This window comes from Ixodes scapularis, unplaced genomic scaffold (assembly GCF_016920785.2).
Source record: "Ixodes scapularis isolate PalLabHiFi unplaced genomic scaffold, ASM1692078v2 PGA_scaffold5__190_contigs__length_132052651, whole genome shotgun sequence".
Lineage (NCBI taxonomy): Eukaryota > Metazoa > Arthropoda > Arachnida > Ixodida > Ixodidae > Ixodes > Ixodes scapularis.
In genome coordinates, this window is record NW_024609880.1 from 14,977,053 (window position 1) to 14,995,646 (window position 18,594).

Sequence of the window (18,594 nt, forward strand, 5' to 3'; positions counted from 1 at the left end):
TCCGTGACCACTGGCATTACAGTTCGTGCAAGGGTTCCCAGTGAGGATATCAGGCTGGGCTGTTCGTTGCCGGTCGCGCTTCGGGAGGTTTTACGGTTGCTGGTTGGCTGTGATTGTGCTTGAGCAGAGGCAGTGCGGAGCGCATGACTGTATGAATTCCGCTGTGCTGCGCGCTGCGATGAATGTTGGGATGTGCCTTGCTCTCGAATGCTATTTGGAGGCTCCACGCGCTGTTCTCTCGATGCACCTTGTTCCCGAGAGACTGATTCAGGGTTTATGATGCACGCCGTGCAGGGTGCGAATTCCGTGTTTCACTCTGTGATGCGTTGCTCTGCTCGGGGGGGGAGGTCCTGCGTTTCATCATAAAGGTCACTGAAACGGTTCTGAAGAACGATCAAGTTGTCGTGTTCGATGTTGCGCTGGCCGCGGCTTCGGACGGCAGCTCGGGCAGTTTTGAAGTCTACTTTGTTAATTGTTTTGTACTTGTTTACGGCTCGTTCTTGTTGCCAGATCACACAGTCTTTCGAGGTTGCCTCATGTGCGCCCTTGCAGTTCACGCACTTGGCCCTTTCGGCTTCGCATCTTTCGCTCGCGTGGGAGCCAGAGCATCTGGTGCACACCTCGGGGCGAGTGCAAACTGGCTTGACGTGTCCAAACTTGCCACACTTCCTGCACTGCGCTGGTCGATCAACGTATAGTTCGACCTTATGTCGTACTCTGCCCAGAAATACGTGTTCCGGTAGGGTCGCAGAAGCGAAAGTGACGCGAACCGTTTCCGTGTCAGCAAAACGACGCACCTGCGTGATTTTCGTCATGTTCGCGCTTAGGTTCCGAAGCAACACTTTCTCCGAGATGCTTGCGTCAACGTCCCGAATAATGCCCACAGCAGTGTTCGGATTCCGAGGCTCGTATGCCCGCACTGCAATGCCGACGAGCTTCCTGATTCGCAGCAAGGACGCTGTGGATTCTTGATTTCGTGTGTCCACCGCGAGTATGTTCAATCTCTTGTTGCAGCGAATTTCACCAACTTCGGTAGGGGCGTGACTATTTAGAGCCTCCGTGAGCTTCAGGCCGTTGAGCTTGTTCAGAAGTATCGTCGGGTCTTGCGGTGCGAAGATGACCGTCAGACCGAGTGAAACGATGGCTTTCTTTCTGCTTTCCTCATCACTGGCGCTCTCGATCTTGCGCTTCCGTTTGCGTCCTGTCTTCACAGAAATGAAGTCCTCGTCATCCTGGTCCTCTGGGCCTGATGTAGTCATGTCAGAGTCAGAAGTGTCGTTGGAAGTTGAGTTGTCATGATTTCCTTTGCTGCCGTCCACGAGCTTGCCACTTGTCCCTGCTTCCGCAGGTTGTTGACCGTTGTCGAGATGACCGGCTGCCGTTGTGTTCGCACTGGTGTCGTTTTCCGCAATCACAATTGGGGGCGTAGCCATGGCGACGGCAGCCCGAAATTGCGACGCCGGTGAGAGCATGAGTATGGGAGGCCGGAGGATACCCTCCGTCCTCCCAGGGGCTGATCGTGGGAGCAGTCGCTGTTCCGTTGGTCGTCTTGTGGTGTCGGCGAGGGATGTCTACTTCCCAGGCTTGTGTTTGCGAGCAGTTGATCTGGGCGCACAACGACGGTCAGGGAGTCACCCGAAAAATTATCAAGAGAGCGGCGGTGCGAAGGCGGGATGCCGTGAAAGGCGATCTCGATCCGAACTAGCGCAAAGCTTGCCCTCGTGGCCAATGAGTGCCTTGACGGAACTTATTGTCTCTTGGGAATGACAAGTTCTATGGTTTGCATAAAAAGCACAGTGGAAGCTAGGAGTCATCGCACCGGTGCCGAAGGAATGTCACGACCACATGATTTCACAATTCGCATTTGAGTTAAGGATTAAAGCTCAGGAGGAAGAAGTAGGAAAATCGTCTCAAACCGCTATTTATTTGTACCCTTTTCCTCATAGGTGGCGCAGAATTTTTCTGAAACAAACGAGTGTGCTGTTAGGCTTTGCTGAAGAAGAGGAGAACGACGAGGGTTTTTGGAGATAGAGAATAAACATGGCGTCTAGGCAGGAGGCTACCGGGAGCGCTCTGTGTCATTAACAGCCAACAACACATGGTGTCAGAAGTTCAAGGACCCAGGACCCGAGAGAAACGGTGAGCAATGGCAAACGCCAACTCATTCCAGTGCCAACCTCCCGCGGAATTCGATTTCGCCAGCCCCGATGAATGGCCTAATTGGAAGCGGCGATTCGAACGTTTCCGCGTCATCAGTGGACTATCAGAAAAACCTGAGCCTGAGCAGGTCAACGGTCTTATCTACTTTATGGGCGACAAAGCAGACGATATCCTTCTCTCGTTGATCCTTCCTCCAGCAAAGATGGAGAAGTACGAAGAAGTCCTTTCAGCTTTCGAGCGACACTTCGTAGTCCGACGAAACGTCATCTACGAGAGAGCGAAGTTCCACAAAAGAAGTCAGCGGGAAGGCGAGGGCGTGGAAGAATTTATAACAGAACTTCATAGCCTCGCCAAGACTTGCGACTTCAGCGTCCTACACGAGGAGATGATTCGAGATCGCGTTGTCGTCGGGGTCCTCAACCAAAAACTGTCGGCGAAAATGCAACTAGATCCGGAATTGACACTCGAGAAGGCTACAAATCTGGCTCGACAGTCAGAAGCTGTCAAGAAACAGCAAGTTGCTCTCCACAAGTCCCCAGAAGAAAACGTTGACAGAATCTTCAGAAAAGATGCAAGTCAACAGGGAGGAAAGGAAAGAAATGGGGAAAAGAAAAGTTCTCGATCGAGTTTACCAACATCCGAGAAAGTCTGTTCAAGATGTGGCAATGAACGACATAAAACGAACAAGTGCCCTGCGATAAAAGCAACATGCAACAAATGCAGAAGACAGGGGCACTACGCACGGGTTTGCAGAAGCTCTACCACCCTGAGGGAGGTAACAACGTCTGAGACGGCATTTCTTGGCACCGTGTTCACGTCAGAGGGACAGCGATGGATAGTCCAGGTTGACGTCCGAGAAGTCTCCATAACATTCAAAGTCGACACGGGGGCCGACGTCACCGTTATTCCTGAGAAGATGTACAAAGAACTCTTCAAGGATGTCTCTCTACAGAATCCCAAGAAAGTCCTCAAGGGTCCAAGTAAGAAATCCTTGACAGTTCTTGGTGTCATGAACGAGACCCTTTACTACAGGGGCAAAACATTCATGACCGACATCTACATCGTAGAAGACCTGGAACAGCCACTTCTCTCAAGAGATGCAAGTGAACGATTAGGCATCGTACAGCGCCTTGATCAAGTTGGGGCCGTGCGAAGCTGCACAGTCGACCCAAAAAGAGAATACCCGAAGTTATTTTCTGGGTTGGGTCACGTCAAGATTCCGTACAAGATCAAACTGAGACCTGACGCTGTACCTTTCGCAATGATGACACCTCGAAGAGTGGCCATTCCTCTTCTCGGCAAGACCAAGACGAAGCTCGAAGAAATGGTAAAGATGGGAATAATCGAGCCAATCGAGGAGCCAACTGAATGGTGCTCTGGAATGGTGATCGTGAGAAAACCCAACGGAGAGGTCCGAATTTGCGTAGATCTAACGGACCTCAACAAGTTCGTCGAAAGGGAAGTTCACCCACTACCTGTAGGAGAACACGTTTTCGGGCAGCTCACCGGAGCACGCTATTTTTCAAAGATCGACGCCAATTCTGGGTTTTGGCAATTTGAGCTTGCTGAGGAGTCCCAAGCTCTAACGACTTTCATCACACCCTTCGGAAGGTTCAAATTCAAGAGACTACCGTTTGGAATATCATCGGCTCCAGAATTTTTCCAAAAGAAGATGTCGCAGTTTCTGAACGGTCTCGAAGGTGTTGTATGCAACATGGACGACGTTCTCATTTATGCCAGCTCGCAACAAGAGCATGATGACAGACTCCGTCTGGTTCTGGAACGTCTCCAGGCGAAAGGAATGACTTTGAATCCGGACAAGTGCGAATTTAACGTACAAAGAGTGAAGTTCCTGGGCCACATCATCGACCGCGAAGGAATTCGCCCAGACAGCGCCAAAATCGAGGCTATCGTTGACATGAAGCCTCCCTCAAGTGTTCATGAACTAAGAAGTTTTCTGGGCATGGTCAATTATTCGACAAAGTTCATACCGAACATGTCACATATCGCCTACCCACTCAATTCTCTTCTGAGCTCGAAGAACCAATGGGTTTGGGCTACGGAACAGCAGAGAAGCTTCGATCAGCTCAAGCACGCACTCACCACGAGTCCTGTACTGACGCTGTTCGACCCAAAAAAGAAGACAGTGATTTCAGCCGATGCTTCATCATATGGCTTGGGGGCTGTGCTTCGGCAGATTCAAAAAGACGGGTCCTACAAACCTGTGGCGTACGCTTCACGGACACTCACAGAGACGGAAAAAAGGTACGCACAGGTGGAGAAGGAAGGCCTAGCGGTAGTTTGGGCATGTGAAAGGTTTCAAGATTTCATCACGAACCTTCACATTGAAATTGAAACCGACCACAAGCCGCTTGTGCCAATCTTCATGTCTAAAAATCTAGCTGACATCACACCTAGACTTCAAAAAATGAAGATGAGAATGATGAGATTCTCCTATGTGATGAAACACATTCCAGGAAAGTCTTTAATTGCGGCGGACACATTGTCCCGACAGCCTCTAAGCGAAACTGGTGACAGAGATCTGGAGCAAGAGGTGGCTGCATATGTCAAGGGGGTGACAGCTGACCTTCCCGCGACAGAAAAGAGGCTACAAGAAATCAAAGATAAGCAGGCCAGGGACTCTACATGCAAACAGTTGGCATGGTACAGCGAAAAAGGGTGGCCCATCTGAAAAGAAGTCCCTAACAGCTGCAAGGAGTATTGGCAACATCGATCAGAGATCGCCGTTCAAGATGGACTGCTCATGAGAGGATCAAGACTCATCATACCGCTGTCCATGCGTCCTGATATTCTGCTGAAGATCCACCAGGGTCATCAAGGAATCACCAAGTGCAGAGCTCGAGCCAAAGACTCTGTATGGTGGCCAGGACTTTCAACAGCCATCGAAAGTATGGTACGCAGATGTCCAGAATGCATCAAAGAAGCGTCGAACCGCCATGAACCTTTGATGCCATCCAACTTTCCAGAGCGTCCATGGCAGAAAGTAGCAATGGATCTGTTCTACCTGTCAGGAAAGAACTATCTTCTAGTAACTGACTATTACTCGAGATATCCAGAAATTGCTCTTTTGAATACTATGACATCAAACGGTGTAATAATACACCTAAAGTCAATTTTTGCAAGACATGGGACGCCTGAAGTTGTGTTCAGTGACAATGGACCACAGTTCCAGCGAATCATTGGAAGTGCATTTCACCAGTTCGCCCAGGAATGGGGTTTTGAACACAGGACGTCCAGTCCAAGATATCCACAGAGCAATGGATTTGTAGAAGTTGCTGTTAGAATTATTAAGAGAAGCCTCAAGAAGACATCTGACAGCTACATCGCACTGCAATCCTACCGAGCAACACCATTGGGTAATGGATATAGTCCCGCCGAATTACTCATGGGTCGCAAGCTGAGAACGTCCCTTCCATCTGTTTCCTCTTCTTTGGAACCTAGGCTTGTGAATACCAAAGAACTCCAAAGGTGGGAAAGAAAAAGAACAAATCAACAAAAGGCCAACTATGACAGACGACGGGGTGTGAGACAACGCAAACCATTGAGAAGAGGAGATGTGGTCTGGATTACCGATCAGCGAAAAAGAGGAACAGTGCAATCTGCAACGGAGTACCCAAGGTCATACTTAGTGGACACCTATTCAGATACTCTTCGCCGAAACAGCTTTCATCTTACACCGATGCCTGGGAGTGAAGACACCGATAAAAGTGCAGCACCAGACATCGGATCGACTGCTCTTACACCGGTGCCTGGGAGTGAAGACACCGATAAAAGTGCAGCACCGGACATTGGATCGACTGAGTACACGACACGAAGTGGAAGAGTTGTAAAACCTGTAAATAGACTTCAGTTTTAAAAGGGGGAGATGTGCTGTTAGGCTTTGCTGAAGAAGAGGAGAACGACGAGGGTTTTTGGAGATAGAGAATAAACATGGCGTCTAGGCAGGAGGCTACCGGGAGCGCTCTGTGTCATTAACAGCCAACAACACAACGAGTTGCACGTTCGCAGCTGCGCATGCAGGTCGGGCGCTCGAGGTGGGCTCGGGCCACGGGCTGTTCGCCGCCGATCGCGACAACTTTTCTTGGCAATGCAGTGAAAGGTACTAAAGCCCCTTGATAAAAGCGTTTTTTACAAGTACCGCCAACCATTGCTGTGGAAGCGCGCGAGACACGTGCCATGAGCGGGTGCTCCGCCGCCATTCGCTTCCAAGGCCCGCTCATTTCAGTGCTGCGCCGCCATTTGCTTCCAAGGGCCGCTCGAGACATGGGCCTCGTGCACTCGCGCATTTGACGCTACTTGCAAGACAAGCGCAAACACATCAAGGGACTTTAAAAGGTACAGGCCCGCGTCCCCTCTCCCATTTTGAGTGTACGCAGGCTCTCCTCCTCCCCCATTTCCGGGGAGAGGAGGAGAGCCCGCGCACATTCAAAATGGGAGAGGGGACGCGGGCCTCTACCTTCCACTGCTGTTTGTTGTTTGTTTATTATGGGGTGTCGGGAAAGGGGGAAACCAGGAGATGTGGGCCTCAATTAATGGGCGAGCCGCTACCTGGTTGTTGGGGAAAAGGGATAGAAAGAGGGAAGATGAAAATTATATACAAAAAAGAGGAGTTAAAAGGTCAATTTTTTACAACTAATCTAGTTATAAATTTCCGCCCAGTTAGTTATCACCATAATTCAGAGCCTTTGGTTAGGGAGCGAAGTGGACCAAATCACAGTCTATCCGCCAGCCCAGTGTCACGAAGAAAGCGCAGAAGGGCGCGGAAGGCTTTTTCCGCTGTTCCTCTGGTTCCTCTAGGGTTCAAAAGTTCTGTGATAGTTGCATATGGCAGGCCAGATAGTGAGTAGTGATGGAAAAGAGTTTTTCTGGACTCGTGATGTGTGGAACAAACCAGAAGGGCATGTTCTGTGTCCTCTGGGTCGCCGCAGGTGGGGCAGTTAGGATCCGCTTTGCGACGCATCATGTGGAGCCGCATGGCAGTGTATGGGCAACCAGCCCGAAGCCTGTGGAGAAGGCTTGTCTCAGCCTTAGGGAGCTTGCGGGGAACCACGGGGGGTGGCCTCCCCGTTGCGACCCCAGAATGTGGATGCCGTTCTGTGAGGATCTCACGGATGAATCGATGAGCCTCGTTGTAGCGGTCCAGTAAGAAGGTTGGGACTGGATCGTCATGCGCCTTTGCAGCCAGCTGGTCAGCCCGTTCGTTGCCAGGAATCCCGACATGAGACGGGATCCATTGCAAAGCAAGGCACCATCCCATGTCTTCAACTGCCGCTGCCTCAGACGCGACTCTCGCCAGCAGTGGGGTTGCATTATGAAGCCTCTGAAGCTGCTGAAGAGCACCTCTTGAGTCTGTGAGTACGACAGCTTTTGATGGTGACGAGGTGTTCTTAATAGACTCAAGAGCAGCCCAGATGGCAACGAGTTCTGCCGTGGTTGACGACGATACAAAATTTAGCCTGCCCGATATATCATAGCCCATTTCTGGAATGGTAATCCCAACGGTGGCAGTCCGTTTGGTGACGTTAATTGAGGCGTCTGTATAAACATGAATCCAACCTTCATACACTTCGTCTATGCGCTCAAGAGCGATTGAGCGAGAGACAAATTCTGGGACATTCGCCTTGCGCTGTGCGATTGGGAGCGTCGCATGTATCTCCAGGGGAGGACGCGTGGAATGTGGTGGTTGAGGAAGGATAAATTCGCTAGGAGCTCCAACCTCAAAGTCGAATCGTCTTGCTTGGCGCCCGAGGTGAGAGTTTGGCCGGGCAAAGAGATGTTTACGGATTGTGTCCGCAGGGGGGAGACTGCTCATACGAGCGATGTTGCGCAGCGCTGTCTCTTCAAGTCTCAAAGACAGCGGCCATTCTTCCGCTGCAACAATTGTGGCCACGTTCTCTGCTGAAGGAGGCAGTCCCAAGCAGCTTCGTAGTGCGGACCGGTGAAAAGTATCGATGTCTCGAATTTGTGCCCTTGCAACAGCCAGTAGCGGCAGTGAATAGAGAAGCCTGGACATGATGAGCCCCTTGTACATTTGAAGTAGTGCACGTTGTGATGCATTCCAAGAGGAGCCTCCAAGCTGTCTAACGACACGTAGCAGTTGACGGCAACGTTGAAGTCTCTTGCGTACTTCAGGTCTCCATGTCACCCGATCGTCGATAATAACGCCGAGATACGTGCGGATTTTCACCCTTTTAACTGGCGTTCCAGCAAGTTTTGGACGTAGGGCATTCTGTGGTGCTCGGCCTGTGGGTCGGTAGAGGAGTGAGGCAGTCTTTTCCGCAGATAGAGTAAGGCCTAGTTGCGCTATGGCCAGTGCAGTAGAGTCCAGTGCCACCTGGAGTCGATTACGGGTCCCTATAGCGTTCCTTGAGGGCCCGACACACCACAACGCCACATCATCCGCGTAGATTGCCATGCCAATCCGAAGAGCTCGATTCTTTGCTGGAAGACATCGAGGGAGGACGCTCATGGCAAGATTGAAAAGCAGAGGGCTCAATACACTTCCTTGGGGTACCTCTTGAGCAATATGTCTAGATGTGCTAGTAGCATCTGGCAATTTCACGCTCATGGACCGTGCAGAAAGAAAGGCCTCAATAAAAGATAAGAGTCTGCCACAAACCCCAAAATGCTTTAGTCGGTGAATGATGGTTGGATGTGGCAATGTATCAAATGCACGACTGATGTCGAGGAACACGCAGTGTACCATTTGCCCCGTAGCCTTGACTTCTTCTAGGGTTGAGGCAAGGTCTCCTATTGCATCCGCAGTGCACCTCTTGGCTCTAAAGCCAGCAAGTTCGTGCGAGAAGGCACCCACTCTATCCAAAAGCCAGGTTAGACGTTGAAGAACCATTCGCTCAAGAACTTTTCCCAAGCAACTTGTCAAAGAAATCGGCCTGAAGGATGAGGATTTTTCTATCGGCTTCCCTTGTTTGAGTATGGGAATTACTATCGATTGTTTCCATGCATCTGGAAATGCTCCTGTTCTCCATATGTCGTTGAGTTTTTCAAGTATGCCTGGGTGGTGTATAGGGTCCACGTTCCTGAGCGACTGGTAGGTTATGCCATCGGGACCCGGAGCGCTTTTCTTTCGACAGTGATGGAGTGCTTGAGTGAGCTCCTTTAGGGTGAAGTCTGAGTAAGTTGCCAACGATGTCTCTTTGTCTTGAGGTTGACTAACCTGGCTTTGCGGTGGATTTGTCAATCTTTCTTGGTATTGATGTGGTGGAATAGAGGAGCGGGAAAATTGATCCGCTAATAGCTCTGCCACTTCCGTCACGGACATACCAGATTTGATTGAAAACCCTGCAATAGGGTGTCGTGGAACCTTCGCGCCGGAGAGGGCTCGAGCGATCTTCCAAGCGCGCTTGCCTCCACCTGGACCACCAAGAGATGCGCAGTCCTGGCTCCATTGCCACCGCTGAAGTGCCTTGGTGTGTCGCCTGAATTTAGCGTCAATTCGGTTGTAGCGAGTCCAGTCCCATGAGGCATTGGTGTGAAGCGCCCCTCGTTGTGCCTGCCGTCGGGCTGCTCGTAGGTTGAGCCACTCAAGGTCAGGAGAGGGGCTTGTAACTGGAACTGTGACGGATCGCGTCGAAAGCCGCAGGCACTCCGCAATGCATGTAGTAAGGTCATCATAGTTGCTGCCTACAATAGCAGAAGAGAGGTACTGGCGGAATAGGTCCCAGTTAGTAACTTTGCAGACCTTGAGGTTCCTTGGGGGTGCTTTGGGGTGTGTTAACCTGATGGGAACATGATCACTTCCTCCAGTGTCCGGTTGGGCTGTCCACAAGGCGACAACTTGTGACGATACCCACGTTATGTCTATTGTGCTGGCGTTAGTTCCACGTCTACAAAATGTTTTCGACCCGTCATTAAGAGCTCGCAGTTGTAGGGCTGCCGCAATATCTTCGACCTGTCGTCCCCTGGCGTCCGTTCGGTTACCGCCCCAGGATTCATTGTGTGCGTTGAAATCTCCACATATAATAAGCTGTCCTCGGCTACGTTTGTGAATTTCTTCTAGCACCTTTGCGTCCCATACGCCATGCGGGGAAATATATGCAGATATAACCGTTGTGACGTGCCGGCCAATTGCGATTATCACCCCGGCGTATTCTGCAATTTCTGAAGACAAGTCCGAAAGATCAAGGGGGGCATGGTATACATCGTCACGGACCAATATTGCAACTCGCGATCTTCCATCGGTACTTAGAGTTGCACTGTGATGAAAGACATAGGGAGACAGACGGACCTCTCCTGGGATCACGTGCGTTTCTTGTAGAGCCAGTACATCTCTTCGTTCAGTTGCAAGAGTTTGGCGGAGAACGGGCAAACGTGTGCGTAAACCATTTACATTCCACTGAAGGATAGAAGAAAACAATGGGCTCGGTCTTTCTCTATGGGGAGTTTTCTGCTGTATTCTTTGTGCACTGTTTCCGGGGTTACTTGATTGTTGGCAGCGTTGATAATTCGAGGGTCCTGCTAACATACCCCAAGAAGAGGAATCATAATTTGCAGAATCGTCGTGACTGTGCGAGCCCATGATGCCTCGATGTTTCTTAATATAGTAAAGGCTATGTTCGCAGCTGCTCTGATTAGGGACGTCCATCCAGGGGCTTCGCCAGAAGATGCACTTTTGTCCTCAGCGTCTCCCTCTTGTGTGGAAGAGCGCTGTCGTGTTTGTGGCGGTTGCTTGGGTGTTTGCTTCGGAGGTTCCGATGTAGCCGCTGCGTGCGCACCGTTCCCAGCACTTCCGTGGGCTCCTTCTGTATTAGAAGGCAAGGAATGGGTGCCTCCAGTTACAGACGCGTAGGTAACAGCTCTTGACCTCGAAAGGTGTTTTGCCTGTTTACTTAGTATCTCTGGCTGGGCATCCTCTTCGCCAGACCGAGATGCCTTCTGGCCCTCCAAGGCTGACCTGGCCGCACGAAATCCAATCGAATTGGTCTTGGAGTAAGTGAGTATCTTCCGCTCTTTGATCCACTTCGGGCAGGCATGTGATGTAGCCTCGTGATCTCCCTTGCAGTTGACACATCTCAGTGTCGGTGACTGACACATGGCATCGGTTGCTTCGTGGTGTTCTCCGCATCGTTTGCAAGCCATAGCGCGCGTGCAGGAGACCTTCTTGTGACCAAATCCGCCGCAGTTGTGGCATTGGAGCGGTTTCTCCTTATAAGGCAACACAGGGTGACGAACATACCCCAGCAGAACATAGTGTGGCAGCTGACTGCCTTGAAATGTGAGTTTCACGACGCGTGACTTTCCAAGACGTCTGATGTCGACGATCTTGCTCTCTGAGCGGAGATTATGTTCCAGCTGTTCTTCTGTAGCGTCCATGTCAACGTCCCGAATGACGCCAACTGTCGTGGGCCCAGACAAAGCTAGGTAAGTTCGAACCGGTATACCACATAAGTCCGTGGTTTTCAGAAGCGCCTGTGCAGCTTGTTCGTTCAGAACTTCTACGGCGATCAGGTTGAGACGGTCGTTGTACCGGACCTGACAGGCAGATTCCTGACATATGCCTTTCAGTGCTTCCGTAAGCTTCAGGCTACTGAGAGATGTTAATCTTGTTTCTTGATTAACTGGCACGAAGATTATGGTAAAATCATCGGTTTGTCGCTTTGATGGACGTACCGTTTCCGTGCTTGACCACGAACACGTCCTTTTTGTCCTTTTTCTGGTGACGAGATTCCATTCCCCAGTGGAGCCTTCGCTGTCCATGTCAACCATCTCCGCGACGGAGGGCGTCGATGAAGACTGCGAATATGCAGGATCTTTGCAGTCCAGCGCTGGCTCCTGTTCTGAACTGCCCGCTGAACGTTGTCCAGCTGGTATGGTGCTGCTTATCTCTGATGTGGACATACCTTAAGCTCGGCGGCGTGCCGCGGCCTGCGGATGCCCTAAATATTGATATCCACCCAGGATATCTGGTCCAAAGGACCAGTAAAAAACACTTCCAACCCAAATTTCTGAAGAGGTAGAGATTTAGCGTCTCTAACTTGGCTAACTTCGTCGTCCTCCCCCTTCCACTGCATTGCCAAGAAAAGTCTGCGTCCGCCGCTGCAGGAAGCGGCTAACAGGCGGCGCGAGATACGAGCCAGTACATACGTTGATTACAGTGGCTTACAAAACGTCGAATAAGCTCTGATTTCCGAATGGATTCGAAGTTCCGTCCATGTTCGAAATTATCGAAAGCACAAGGTGCGGCGTTGCGGCCGTTTGGACCAGGACATTTAACACGCAAACGTTGTTAAAAAAAAAAAAAAAAGGTTTATTTTTATGTAGATGGTTGAGCGTGTTGGTTATTAATTCACGATAAGGAAAGAGGGACATTTAAGACAAACAGACAAGACAGGCTTTCGACTTTCAACAAAACGTTTACTGGCTTGACTTCGCATCCTGAAGCTCGACGGGGGGCGTCGGGGAAAAAACGTGTCGATTGACACTCAGCAGACCCCCCTTCTGCTATGCACGCTTAGCTGCGAGCTGGCTCGCGCTTCTCTCACCCTCCATCCTCCCTCTCTATTTCCCCGACGCCCCCTGTCGAGCTTCAGGATGCGAAGTCAAGCCAGTAAACGTTTTGTTGAAAGTCGAAAGCCTGTCTTGTCTGTTTGTCTTAAATGTCCCTCTTTCCTTATCGTGAGTTTATTTTTAGAGTTTAATTTAAAGCGAGAAAACAACAAAGAAATAAAGTGGCAGTTTTGCACTTCCTATGTCCTATATCGGCCCGCTCTTCGTCTGAATACTGGTTTGCAAACTCGCTCCCAGGGCCCGTTTTCTCGAACGCGAACCGTGGTTTAAAGTACAGTGTACTAGAATACTTGGGTAGTGTTGGGACCGGAGCGGCTCGGCAACGGGAGCTCGTGAGGGCGCGTGTATTGACAGTTCGTGGCGGCGCTGTAGTCGAGTTATCCGAAAAAAATCGCGCAGCCCGCCTTTTTTTCTTTTTTTTTTGTTTTTTTTTTTTCACTTCGAGCGGTGCACGTGTCGGTACTCCGTTTCACCTTATGCTGTACCGCAGCGAAGGCTAGAAGCGCGAGCTCATAGCGTTGGCAGCTGCTTTTGGTGCACGAGAGCTTGTGCCGCTGAGAGGTGCCCTAAAGCAAGGAGCTCGCGCATGTAGCCTTTCCTGCGGTACAACATAAGGTAAAAAAAAAAAAAAGGTCAAGATGATTAAGGTCAAGAAATAGAAGACGGGCAGAAAAGAACACAGAGAAGTTAACCTGGGGTATTAAAACATACTAAAACAATCTCGGTCTTTAGTATGTGCCGTTTCGTTCCGTTATAAAATAAGATAGGAAAAAAAAAAAAAAGAACTGCTTCCAAGTTTTAGATATCCCTTTCAAATATCTAATGTTCGGCCTTTGAGACCAAGGAAATGAGCATTTCATTTAAAATGCTCACCATCCGACAAACCGAAAGTCGCAGCTAATTCTTCGCTGAAACAACTTGAAATTCGCTTCTTTAAAGTCGCAATTGTTTTTATGTAAAGGAAGGGTAATGGCAGCTTGTACCGTCCAATGCTTTGAAGCACCATGCTGCTAACGATCGTGCCGCAGCGTAATTGATGCCGTGGTACGACCACCGCTGGCAAGTCGTAGCTGTATCAGAAATCCTATGTGCACTCCACCAAAGCGGCACCAAAGATTCATATTTTCGCGCGCGCACACCTTCTGGATAAGGCGCCGGACGCGACACCTGTCGCGATCAATACCACGCGCTTGAAGCGAGCCCCTCCGGCCCCAACACTACCCAAGTATTCTAGTGCACTGTAGTTTAAACTATTGTCTCTAGAAGGGGGAATTCTAGGTCACGTGACTAGGAGAGCAGGGGCGCCGAGGGAGAAGCAGTACCTACAAGCAAAATGGCCGCGACGTCGCTTAAAGGGGCCCTGCAATGACTTTTTGACTGGTTTTTAATTTGCACTGAACCTGAGCGTACTGAACGTAGTAACTTAATCCAACTTTTCTTTTCTCAAATTTCGCTTTATTTTAAAAGTTATAGGCAAATTAGAATTACAAAAACAAGCAAAAAATAACCTCCTTCATGACGTTGTAGGTCCTGGCTTGAGTGGCCTTGAACTAGAGGAGGAGTAGTGAGCTGAGTGAGCTCATCGAGCGCACACGGCTGCCGCACTCCGTGTCGACGGCTCGAGAGGGCGCCACTAAAGCACGTGTTGGATACGCTGTATGAAGCGGGCGGCCAGGGCAGCTCGCATTGCATTTGCTGCGCGACTAATCACTAATTCGGCATAACACTTCATTGGCCACAAACGACAGCAAACACGGGGTAAAGATCAGTTCAGAACGGGAGCCACTTCGCGCTGACGCACCGCCAAATGGCCAAATCGCCAGCAGGGCCCGCGCCGAAGGCCTTCGGAACCGGTCGGATTCTTGAGCCGGTATACGACCACAGCGCCGCCGCGTACATCCGGGACCTTTCTACGCTCCTCGTTCGACGTAGCCTCATCCCACTAGCCTTTTCTAGTATGCGCCGTTTTTCTCCGCCGCTTGGTGGCGGGTATGTCGACGGGTCATTTCTCGTTTCCGTACTTTCTAAACTGCATTTGTTTCTTTTCTGATCTAAAATAGTGAACAAAAACTACTTTCATACATAATTGAAACGGTTCGCGACACTTTTATTTTGTATCTCGACTAAAAAAAAGCTCTTAGCGGCTTTGACCAGTGGCAAGCCCAGGACCAAAGACGTCACATTTTGCGCGCTTTCGCTACCGTGGGTCGCCCTCGTCGGTGGAGGAGGTTTCCGCGTCGTCCGGTTAAAATATGACGCACTGATATTTAGTTACTCTCTCCGTGCCCGCTGGCTTGCCCGAACCCCAAGAGACGTGGAAACCGCAAAAAAGGTAGATGCTTATATAGACCTTTTCACCCTCCGCCGCATGGGCGCTGCCATCTTGGAATCACGTGATGTGGCCGCCATTAGGTTGCTTCAACTTGTCGCTCCGCTCTCCGTTCCGCGACTTGGCGGATGCGCTAAATTCGTGTTTTTCGTCGCGTTTCACCGAGTCGCTTGCCTTACTCCGTAAAGTGTCTTGCGATACTTATATTGCATTACATCATTAATAAATGGGGTTGTGGGGATATTTATACAGCGTGTAGTTGGTCAGCCATTAAAGTTGCGACGAGTCACAGGCTGTAGATGAGCAATTTAGCCAGTGCAGTACAACTGCTAGCCTGGGGTCTTTAACGTGCACCACGCAGTAGTGATACACGACCGCACGCCGGTCATTACATCATTATGTGCGCAACTTCTGTAGTTAATTTTGTAACGCGTTTTGACTATTCTTTACCGTCGGCTTGCGGGATACGTGTGAAAAGGCTATACAGGAACAGGAATCAGCGTTAGCACTTGCGCATATTGAATACATGTATGGCTTCAAGAGAGCCCGAGGGTTCAAATACCAATAACTTATTAGAACTCAGGTTTGCTTACTAACAAGGGTGGAACATTCGCAATAGGAAGCCCAATGTAATAATATATATGAGTGCATATTTAGGGTCTCAATGAAGGAAACAAAAATACTCAGCGTAATTCGCCACGTGTTTTTCCTCAGATCGAAAGCAGTGTCTTTTGATTACATCAGGGAACTTGTGGACAAGATGCGGGAACAAACGTTTAGTTTGAATTATTGTTCTTATGCTAGAAATAATGGTACGTCAACATTAGGCAACTTGTTCGTTCGCAATATCACACCTATATCTGTTTGGCGTTCTTAATCGCGTGTGCGATATAAGCATTCGCTTGACTGGTTTATTTATTAATTCCACCAAATTGTATATCGTGCTTGGTCCCATGTCCATTGTCTATAGCCATGCAGTTACAGTTACTTTGTTTCAACACAAAGATTGGGACTCCCCACGTAAGGAACTGTCACAGACAGCTTGATAGTGCCTGGGATTCACAATATGTGACGGCGAAGAGAATCCTTCTGCATGAAAATCACCCGAGTGCAGCCGGTTGTCGACGGCGAATATGGATTTACTTTCAGTAGCTGGCGACGTCAAAATGTGCAAAGCGCATCGTCTCAAATCTGTAAACAGCTTTTTACACAGGTCCATTGGGGGGGGGGGGGGGGGGGGCCTGGCGTTCAGCCAAATTTGCCAGAGATCACTTATTTTGCCCTCTTCAATTTCATTTGGCAAATTCTATGGAAGATAAATATCAGACTTTATTTAAAGTCTGACATTCACTTATCTCACCATTCTCATACCTTGAGAACGTCATAAGCAAATGTCCATATAACAAATAGTTTATTTCATAATGTCAACATTTTGAGATGCTGTTAATAAGTACTTTAGTTAAAGAAATTTTCTTGTCAGCCTAGGTTGGCCTATCAAAATCTCGAGAGCTTAATTTCTTTGACCAAAACAGGCCGAGACAATATCCCTTCTTTTTTATATTACCTACGTGATTATATGAAACTTTTCCAGTAATATAGGAGACTTTTCCATTCTCGAAGTTAGAAAAGGTTGGTGTTCGGAAACCAAACACCGAACAGCAAACTTGTTAGCTCATCTGTTCTTGGTGATTATGCTGATTGTTAATCATGTTGTCAACCTGCTTTTTCACTAAGCACTCATGCAATATAGTCTGTTGCAAGATAAGGTTAGCAGTAGCTGCTCTGACTTGAGCGCGAGCTATCTAAACTTCCGTACTGCTCGATACACACGCAGCCAAAGCACGGTGGTAGGCAAGCAGCGCACGCTGCAAGCGGAGCTTGTCCTCTTCTTTATTTATTTTTTCTTCTGTAAATTAGTGTCCGCGGGTATGGCCGTGAACCATGGTAATCCTCCCTGTGCATCAGCGCAGTTGTTTCACCACCGAACCTGGCCGAAATTAAAGGTGGACGTAATCAGACACATATGGTGTTCGTAAAAAAGACCGCAATTTAGGCTCGAAAGCACTTCGTGGTTCGCCAAGTGGCTGATCAGTACTATTGTTTCATTCGCTGTGTGCTACAAGAAAGAAATTTATATCGTAAAATTAAGCGAAAACGGCATGAAACAGCAAAACAATCGCGTGCACATTGAAACCGAAACCGACCAAATTGAAGCAACCCAATGGCGGCGAGTGCGCCAGCGCCCTCTACCCACCGGTCAGGCAACTACTGAGATGAAAGGGTCTATATGATTGCAGGGCCCCTTTAATGAGGGCCACGGTGGAAGAAACAGATATAGGTGATGACTCTCTGTCTCGCGCGGCGACCACATTATGTTCGGCGCACCGAGCGCGCTTCACTCGCACAGGGATAGATGGCGCCCACGTATAGAGGGGCTTGTGAAGGCTTATAGCGGGTTCGTTTCACACGCACTGGCACCGTTCGAGTTCTCTCCCAGAATGCATCGCACTCGCAGAGTGTTGCACGGAAAACTCGAGTCAAACGAACCCGCCCAATGCACCGAGTGCAGAAGACTGATGTTGCCGCCATCTATGTTGTAGAAAGAGTACCGACCTCAAACCGAAACTAGCGCCTTTCTGTTCAGAGTGATGGGTGGGAATGGAAGAGTGCAGTCACTACCAACGTTTATCTACAAACGTTGAACGCTGCAACCTGTGGTTTATAGTTGCGATGACTTGAAGCAACTCGGCTGCCGTAAAGAGAGTTACAGACGGCGTAAATTTCCGCATCCAGCTGTCTACAAAGCAGCTGGTTGCGATCTTTCAATTCTGATAACCGTTTACACTGAAGAAAACTGATGATGCTGTCCAAGCAGAAGCTTGACCCGTTCGAGCATGGTATTATGCGTGAACCACTGAAAGGGTATAGCTTAAAACTAGTCTGTTGGAATATCCAGCAAAACTTTTCGTAGGACTTTCGATTTCGATCGTCATTACAGGTGGATCCGATATTAGTCTTGGTGAGGACGCCGAGAACGAGAGCTTTCTCGAACAAAATACGACGGGGAAAGTTAGCTGACGTAGGTAAATGTTAAACATGATGATGTTGCCCAAGCCTCGAGTAAAGTAGTCACTATGTTTAGCTTTCTCGTATGCTTATTGGGCAGTCAGAGGTTTCTGCTGGGGCAGTTTTGTCGTCAAATGTTCAATTTTTCACCCGCATACGGATGGGGATAAACATCTCGGGGGCCGCTGATGCGTTTGTTCTGAGCATTTCTTGACACACTGGTATATTTCAGCGCCTGTACAGCAACAGAGCGACCTGCAAATAAAGCACGGATTGTTAATTGCTTCTTTCATGAAAGAGCAGACGCTCACCAATTCAAGCTCGCGTTTCATTATGTTGCCCGCGGGACGCGATTTCTATCAGAAATTTTGTTTTTTTTCTTTTCGGTTTCGCGACACATCGTAGCAGACGAACCCTCCGTCGTCTGCTCCCGCTCCTCGCCGGGGCGAGGCATGACGGGATTGCATTTTGGCGCACGCCCGATTTTCTCG

General features: G+C 49.4%; 2 protein-coding genes across 2 annotated transcripts in view; one reads left to right on the forward strand and one right to left on the reverse strand.

Annotated features, from left to right (window-relative positions):
* Positions 1–311: 311 nt before the first annotated feature.
* Positions 312–1,433, reverse strand: LOC120850154. The gene has a single exon (XM_040222565.1). The coding sequence runs from the start codon at positions 1,431–1,433 to the stop codon at positions 312–314; it is 1,122 nt and encodes a 373-aa protein (XP_040078499.1).
* A 1,166-nt stretch (positions 1,434–2,599) lies between these two features.
* LOC120850155 overlaps positions 2,600–18,594 on the forward strand; it is a 59,055-nt gene continuing 43,060 nt past the window's right edge. The window contains exon 1 of the mRNA XM_042294157.1: positions 2,600–3,223. Within this exon, the coding sequence (XP_042150091.1) occupies positions 2,600–3,223 (624 nt within the window). The remainder of the gene's footprint in view (positions 3,224–18,594) is intronic.